The sequence below is a fragment of the Dermacentor silvarum genome, chromosome 2 (assembly GCF_013339745.2).
Source record: "Dermacentor silvarum isolate Dsil-2018 chromosome 2, BIME_Dsil_1.4, whole genome shotgun sequence".
Lineage (NCBI taxonomy): Eukaryota > Metazoa > Arthropoda > Arachnida > Ixodida > Ixodidae > Dermacentor > Dermacentor silvarum.
Window position 1 is genome coordinate 188,473,030 of NC_051155.1, and position 9,102 is coordinate 188,482,131.

The following is a 9,102-nucleotide window of genomic DNA, read 5'->3' on the forward strand; positions in this document are numbered from 1 at the left end:
ATAAAGCTACTCTCATTACTCCGTATAGCTCTCTACAAATTTGCTATCGCAATTGATGCTTCGCCTTTCAGGTGAAACTGCGACAACTTTTTTTTTTCTTGCGCTAAGTACAGTGGACGCCACAGGAACGAAGCGGACACTAGATATGGAGCGGACACGAAGTGACACATCGGAGCACAAACTACCAACTGGTTTATTGTCGGATCATTATACAATATTTAAAGCACACAACGCCGTGTTGCGACTGCGTGAACTATGATTACAGCAGAAACACTCAGATCGCGTACTCACGTTTCTGGTTGTTATGATTCTATTGGTGCATTCTATGTGTGTATGCATTCTTTGCGTAAGTGATTTCGGCTTTTGTTAGCATGCTTGAAGACGTGCTGACGCAGTTGTCTTTTTCTTCTTCTATTTCTAAAGCCTCTCGTGTTGCCCTAGTTATTTTGTCTTTTTCTTTAGCGACGACTGTCGTCTTGTCAAAGTAAGCTGCGCATTTGCACGTTCTACGATGCATGGCGAGATTGCTGGATACGGCTATACTTGTTCGCATGCGCAACGATGTTCTCTGAGCCTGTCGTTCAGACAGCGTCCCGTCTGGCCCACGTATACCTTAATTACCGCACTTTAGCGGAATTTTGTACACGACGTTATTTTCGAGGCGAGAAGGTGGTAAAGACTTCCGACGCTGCTCGACGAGTGTCCCGTTCTGATCTCGTCGAAAACCTCCGAGCCGCCCCCAGAGGCACCGGCAACAGTCAACAACGCCGCGCGCGTTCGGAGCGAACGCGGGCAAAACGCCGACGGCGTCGACAACAGTGCTGCGCGTTGCTGGTGCTGCTGCATGTCCAAGTTTATACAGCTGATAAAACTACTATCTTTACTTCGTATAGATCTCTACTAATTTGCTATCGCAATTGATGCTTCGCCTTTCGGGTGAAACTGCGATTTTTTATATAAATACGCATTTGGTGCCGCAGCTAAACGTCACCTCCCCGCCCTCCCTTCCTCCCTCCCCCACGGCCTTTCGTGCGACGGAAGAAGTCGCGTTTGCTCTCCGCCGTGCGTTCCCTCCCGTGAAAGCGCGCGTCCCTCGCGCGCTTTCACTCGTACATACAGCATAAGGCGCGCGGCGGCGATTTCATCGCCGTTGGACTCTATACGGAACCTCACGGCGACGGCAGAATTCCGCTTGGAGTGTCCATATAATTGCTATCGCAATAAAATGTTGCGAGGCGAGCAGGTGGTAAAGACTTCCGACGCTGCTCGACGAATGGCCCGTTCTGGTCTCGTCGAAAACCTCCGAGCCGCCGCCGGAGGCACCGGCAACAGACACCAACGCCGCGCGCGCTCGGTGCGAACGCGGGCAAAACGCCGACGACGTCGACAACAGCTGCGCGTTGCTGGTGCTACCGCATGTCCAAGTTTATACAGCTGATAAAACTACTATCCCTACTCCGCATTGACCCTTTTCGCGGTGATCCCGTGGGCGCTGCCATGTTTGATCACGTGGTGACGCGTCCATTGCTTGCCTCAACTGCCTCCGTTGCCTCCTTGTTTACAATGGAAGTGTATGACGCCGGCGCGGCTTAGAAAACCTGTTTTCGGAAATATCGTAGACGGTGACTAGGTGGACGACACGAAGCTTTGAGCTTCAGATAACATGCAAAAGCGCTTTCGGAGCTGATTAAGCTATGTCCAAACGGCGCAAGCAGCGTATATATGGTGCTCGTTCTAAAAGCAGGGCTAAGTATGTATTCCAAGCTATCCAAACATTCCCCTCATGCATTCAGTAACGATTCGTGTGTTTTGATCTGTGTTCTTTATTCGGCAAATATTTTCAAGTAGTTGCTTGTCAGTTTCCGACTCAGTGAAGTTCCTCGGTGGGGCCACTATCTGATTATTTTCTGCCTAATCGCTCGCGGCTGTGCTCAGTTCCAATAGATTTGTTCTTGCTGCGTACAAGGCGTGAAACGTAGCTGTTTTGTACAATGCAATACCTTGTAGCAAATATGTATTACAGCTAGTAACTCGCTTACTCTTGTGGGCCGTCACGAAACATTCAGCTTCGACCATTCGTGCGCCATAGGTGTAGTGCTTCATTTATTGTGCGTATACAGTGCGCATATATTCAAGTGTACGCCCATTCACTTATTGATACGTCGGCAATAGACTGGGCGTAAGTTTTCCTGCCATTTGGGACAGATGTGTATAGATAACGTGCGCGAAACTTACTATGACAGGAAGCGGCGCTACTCCCTTTGTCATTGTTTAACGAGTGGTTAAACAATGCTCACTCGTGCCGACGTCTGGGGATCAAACCCTTTCTTTGAAGGTTAGCGATACAAGGCTGGCGGATGAGCAAATTTCTGTATCCTCGAATAAAGTCTTACATCTCGAAGAGACGGTAACACGTTCGGACAGTTGCAGCAGCCGTCCGCGAACTTGACCACACAGATTCATTCTAATCCTTAAGATGCCAGTCACTATTTTTGCAACCAACTACTGCACACGTCTTCAATCCACATGATTCGATCTAGCATGATTGGAGCACAGTGTGTTAGCGAAAACTCAGTTGCATTTCCGACAGCTGATCGCACAGAAGCAAGGTAGAAGCGGTAATGGTTTCGTATTCGTGCGCGATCGCTGAGGAGACGTATGGCGCACCGCCGTGAGCGCCATCTCGTTTCTCTAAAACAAACTGCTCCGCGAAAAGGGTCAATAGCTCTCTACTAATTTGCTATCGCAATTTATGTTTCGCCTTTGGGGTGAAACTGCGACATTTTTTATGCATCCATTTCTTTATAGCAATTACCGAGGCGAAGTTAGAACGCAGGCGAGAGCTTCCGCGGACACGCTTCCGAGAGCGAGGGTGAAGTGGCGTGCGGCGATGCAATCTCCCCTCACGCAACACCTGGCGCTCCAGCGTCCAGCAGCTGTTCTCTTTCGCCCGCTCTGCTCGGTCGAGGCGCGCGCGTGACGTGGCGTCGCAGCCAATGGGAATTTAGGTGCCGTTTCGCTGCTCCGGACGACAGACGGCGGCTTTTTCGCTCAATGACCATTTTGATGCTCTTGTATCAAAAATTCAGCCTACAGGCTGAATTTTTTTTTAATTCTGGAGTTTTACATGCGAAAACCGCGATCTCATTATTGAGGCCCGCCGTAGTGGGGGACTCCGGAATAATTTGGACCCCCTGGGGTTCTTTAATGTGCACCCAATGCACGGTGCACGAGCATTTTTGAATTCCACCCCCATCGCAATGCTACCGCCGGGTACGGGATTGAACCTGCCACCTCGAGTTCAGCAGCACAACGCCAAAGCCACTGGGCTACAGCCGCGAGTGGCGTTCAGGCTGACATAATATATTCTTGAATAGCTGTTTACGCTGCATTAATCGATTTTCTGGAGCGTGAGAGTGTGGCGGTGCGCGCATATGCCAGCCTTATTCTGGAAAGATCCCACCCAGACCAGCGACTCGCGTCTTGGCCCGCCGCGTGGAAGCGGAGCGTTCTGATGTGAATCTAATTCCGCGGCTCTTATCATCATCATCAGCAGCAGCAGCAGCAGCAGCAGCAGCGTCGTCCACTGCAGGTTGAATGCCTACCCCAGCGGTCTCCAATTCCCCTGTCCTGCGCTATCCAATTCCAACTTGCGCCTGCAAATTTCCTAATTTCATCAATCCACCTAATTTTCTGCCGCCCCTGACTGCGCGCCCCTTCCCTTGGCACCCATTCTGGAACTCTAATGGTCCACCGGTTATCTGCGCTACGCATTTTTACATGGCCTGCGCAGCTCAATTTTTTTTTTTTTTTTTCTTAATGTCAACTAGAATATCGGCTATCCCCGTTTGTTCGCTGATCCACACCGCTCTCTTCCTGTCTTTAACGTTAGTCCTAAGATTTTTCGTTCCATCACTCTTTGTGCGGTCCTTAACTTGTTCTCCAGCTTCTTTGTTAACCTCCAAGTTTCTGCCCCATATGTTAGCACCAGTAGAATGCAATGATTGTACGCTTTTCTTTTCAACAGCGGTAAGCTCCCAGTCAGGGATTTGGCAGTGCCTGCCGTATGCACTCCAACCTACATTTATTCTGTAAATTTCCTTCTCGTGATCAGGGTCCCCTGTGAATAACTTACCTAGTAACGTGATCCAGCACAGAGCCTGACTGGCGATCATGAATTTTTGTTCCCTTGCTAGGCTATTGAACATTACTTCTGTCTTTCGCCATATTTATCTCATCCCTAGTGTTGCTGAACAGGGCACAGTCCTCTGCAAACCGAAGGTTGTTGAGATATTCACCGTTGATCATCACACCTGAGCCTTCCTTAGGGAGGTTATAACTGGTGAGGCTTATACAACGCTGGCTAACGGCTATGCCCTTTGTTGCGGAGGTCTTCCAGATAAGAGAGAATACGGGGTAGAATTTCTAACTCATAAGATTATAGCGGGCAACATCGATTAATTCTACAGCATTAATGAGAAGGTAGCACTCGTCGTAATAAAGCTACATAGAAGATAAAGATTAAAGGTAACATAGAAGCCTACGTTCCAACCTCCAGTCATGATAATAAAGAAATAGAAGTTTTATGAAGATGTTGAATTACAAATGAGAAAGGTGCAAACTCAGTCATTGGTAACTTCAATGCAAAAGTGGGGGAGAACGCAGGCTGGGGACCAAGTAAATGGCAACTACAGCGTCGACTCTAAGAAATGTAGAAGGTAGATATTGGTAGAATTCGTGGAAAGGAATAGACTCCGAATAATGAACGCATTCTTCAGAAAGCGCAGTGGACCTGGAAACACCCTAATGGAGAAACAATAAATGAAAGATTTCGTACTCTCTGCCAATCCCAGCATAGTGCAGGTTGTAGAAGTATTAGGTAGGGTAAATGGCAGTGATGATAGGTTAGTGAGGTCTAGGATTGCTCTCCATTTGAAGAGAGAAAGAGCAAAATTAGTCAAGAAGAAACAGGCCAACCTAGATGAATTCAGCCCAGTGCTCGCAAACAAATATGCAGCTTTAAGAGAGGAAGATGAAGATACATAAGTAGATGATTTCAGAAGCAGCAATTGAAGTGGAAGGTAAGGCACTATGGCAACCAGTAGTAGGCTCTCCCAAGTAACAAATGACCTAATAAAGAAATCACAAAGCATGAAAGTGTTTAACTCAAGAGATCAGATAGAATTCTCCGAACTGTTAAAGCTGATAAACAGCTCGTATATCACCTCCCAAATTGGTATAGCATAGCTATTCCCAGTAGCACACCCAGGAGCTCTGCCAGGGGAGGGTTGAATTTTTGTGGTGCGGGGGGAGGGAGGAAGCACTTTGGGCATAAAATGCAATTTTCTTGCTTTAGCCAGATGAATCCAACAGCAAATAAAAGGCCTAATAATTATAATAATAAGGACACCAAGGATGTTGACTAGGTTTATTTCTTAAGCATTTTACTCAACGTAACTTAAGAGTGATTGAATAAATACAAGACAATGATATAGAGTGTTTTTGTTACTCAGGAAAATTCGACCTCAAGCCACCTCCTGAATTGTAATGACAATGTGAACAGAGCACTGAAGGTAGACGTTGGACTGGTGGGACTGGACGCGTGGGGGGGGGGGGGGGGGGTTGCAACCCCCGAACCCCCCCAGTCGGTACGCCACTGGCTATTCCCCTGACATCGCTGCCAAAATCCCAGTGCGGCGGTTTTTCACACCGCGATCTCTCTTGACAAAATATTTATTGTGTTTTAATAAAGCTGCATTTTAATTTTCTCCATATAGTGAATTGAGATTTAGTACTTAAGTATTTCTTTTGAGTCTTAACAACAAATTGATCACCGAACTTAAACTTGCAGCAGACTTCTACTGAAAGATATATATATATATATATAGAGAGAGAGAGAGAGAGATGTTCTTTTTCGTTTTAATAGGGTGTCTGGAACCGCATACTGTAAACACTTTTTTATGAAATGCACATAAAAAAGTATGGCCAATCTTCGCGACAACACCCCCCCCCTCCCTTTTCCTAGGTATTTTCACTATAATATAGCTTTTTCCGTCATTTTACATAGTTGACTCTCTTAAGGGAGTAGCATTTACTATTTTCTTGACCAGTTTTCGGGGAGATTTAAGAGTCAAATGCTGATGATGCGGTTGTAACAAACCAAATATACAAGTACAGATAACCATGCTACACAAAAACATATTGGTCTAGAGACCGGACGTTTAGGCACTAAAAATGCTGTTTTAGGCAACTTTAATAGACAATAAATCGTGTCATTTAAGGCACGTATAGGCGCCACAATGGGATAAATTATGATTTTCTAAGGACTGAACCTAGGTTTGGTAAAATTGATTTCATTTTCTCAATAAAACGGATTGAGAGAAGTTGTCTATAGGTTACAAGATTTATCTGAAATCTAGTGGGACTATATAGACACGAGAAAAATTGTCAAAGCAGAGGCAAAGAAGCACCACCTCAAAATTATCTGGTTTCTTGTTGTGCCTTTTTTCACCGAGTATATTAGCCTTGTGTGCAGAAAAGGAAGATGCTCAGTATCCACTATAATTAGCGGCACATACTTATTGTACTTCGTTGCGTTCACTATGGTCCAATGCCCTTTGGAATTGCAGAACGTTAGCCGGTCAGAATCTTTGCAGTTATTTCTGCAGCGAAAGCCAGATAATTTTGTTCAAGACAGACTGATGTTTGAAACTAGCACTTAGCAACAGGTCTATTATGGATTGTGGCAAGCCTAAGTTTCCTGAACGTCCAAAATGAGCCGCATATTCCAGGCCAGAGTTGCGCCAAGCATTCAAGTTTCTCGATGATGTCGGCTATGATGGTTAAATGAGCACAGAAGTATGCTATAAGTACACTTAAGTTGTATTATTGCGTAGAGCAGTTTGAGCCCTTCTCACAGAAATACTCTCGTCTGCTGCAAAGCTGTTAACAACAGCCTTTACATTGGCAACGTCTTTGCTTATTAATCAGCTGCCTTCATCCAAGTTCCCCAGCGGGTGCATGACAGCATTATAAACAAGATGGGGCTAGGGCAAGACACGAAAAAAGGCATTTTTAGGCCCTGAAAGTCCAGTATAGGTGCCAACATCGAAATAGGCATTTGTAGGCTCGATAAGAGTGCCGCTAATGTGTTTCTAGACCCATAGTGTGTGATAAATAAATAGGCACCATAACGATGTAAGGAAAAATTTTGTTTCAACATTTTACAAAAATTTTCACTTAAGTTGCCATGGACCAGCTCTGTTGGAATCAAGAAACACTGTCGTTAAACGTAAACAGAAAAGAAACATTTTTCTAATTTAAGTAATCTTTATAATCTACATTCAAATAAATTTTCTGTAGTAATAATTGCAATTTTGTTTTCCTAAAGGTAGAATGTTCTCAATAGCAGCTCCACTGAACTTATATTAAACGCAATCAACAAGAAGCGTATTGTGTCTACTCAACACGAGGTACTTTAACATCCCATTGACTACATTCTATAAGAACTGGAACTCAATACTGTTTCTTTTAACTTTGCAGGAGCTAAAGTTTATTATAAACTCAAAGTTAATTTTTGTGTTGTTCAGAAGACTATGCCTGCACTCAAGAGTCGTGCTGCGCTTGCGAGATGTCACGATCCTACAAACCAGACTAATGTACACAGTAACTTTCAACCAGACGACGGAACAGAGTTTTTGAAGCGACACCTCGTAGTCATTGTTGCGATTTTAGTGCGTGTTCAAAGCAAAGGGATAGGGAACATGCCAAGGCGGGATGCAAGTAATAATACATTTTCAAAGACATGAAGCCATTTAATAAATGTTCTTATCAAGATCTGGGGGAATTTTATCTTTCCTTCTTGATGTGAACGTACGATCAGAAATTTCAGCACAAACGCCAACTGATTACGGAGTCGCCATGATTAGAAACATGACCTTACTTACAATGTCTCTCATTTTGTTGCCAATTCACACATGCGATGCTCGGTGAGTTGCCACACTTTTTTAATGAAAGTCATTAATGGGTATTGCAGATGTGTAGCTACCAACTCTACGCCAGTTGAGCCCGCTTACAATCAGCCGCCTCGTATGCAACTCAAGAAGTGCTTGCTATAACCAGGAGTTCATTATAATTGCACTTGCCCTAAAAGCAACCTTCGAGTAAAAAACTTTGGAGTATCAACTTTACATTTGTGAAAATAATGCTGATCGCAGTCGTTTGCCAGAAACATGTTAAAGCACCAATCCAATCATCACACACCGACGATTTGGTCGGCTATCATTATACACATAGTACGCAACCCAGCAGCACGACTATGTTGTGGCATGGTGCACTGTCTTTATTTTTGTCACACGAATTTAATCTGTAAAAGTATGTTTTGCATTACGCTATTAGAGTTGACGCTACCTTTGACATCCGAGACACCCTACGCACAAGTTATGCGACTTTTGAAACAGTTCATATAATAATGTGAAATGCCACCCTATGCATTGGAACATGCTATTTTATCTTCAGATGTCCCAGGAGAGCTTCATCTGCATCTCTCGACTAACCTGCACAATGTGGTCGTTACGAAGTTCTGCTGCGGTTCATTTCATTTGTTCTAACCAAACTGGAGCTCATTATAATTAGTGGATGGCGCCTGCAGGATTATGTGAAAAAGTTGCATCATCCTTGCAAAAGCTGTTCTTCGAATAGCACATAGCAATATTAATAAAGAGATTCCTCTAAGCAGGAATGTTAAAAGTGGACTCGGCAATCTTTGTTGCTTCAGGTAACGTGGCCACAACGCACTTAATGACTTCCTTAACCATTTCAGGGCTACGGAACGTACAGGATCAACCTTTACTACAGGGGACTTTACATGGAGGATGCCAGGATGACAACGGTAGATGTTGCCGCTTCCCGTATCATTTCCAGTGTGTCTAGTACGTAGAAATTGTGCCACTTCCAGTACACTGTTGTAAATAGTATTACCGAGAGACGGCGGATTTATAAGCTTTGTGCAACACCGCAGTAGTTGTATTTGCCATGTTAAGCTTGATCCAAGTAAGTGTTCCTGCATTAACTGGCCTGTTCAGACACAGTTATGCCATTGGC

At 44.7% G+C, this 9,102-nt stretch overlaps 1 protein-coding gene across 1 annotated transcript in view; it reads left to right on the forward strand.

Moving 5' to 3' along the window:
- The window catches only part of LOC119441187 (uncharacterized), a 31,986-nt gene that overhangs the window by 20,870 nt on the left and 2,014 nt on the right, over positions 1-9,102 (forward strand). The window contains exon 7 of the mRNA XM_049662984.1: positions 8,822-8,890. Within this exon, the coding sequence (XP_049518941.1) occupies positions 8,822-8,890 (69 nt within the window). The remainder of the gene's footprint in view (positions 1-8,821; positions 8,891-9,102) is intronic.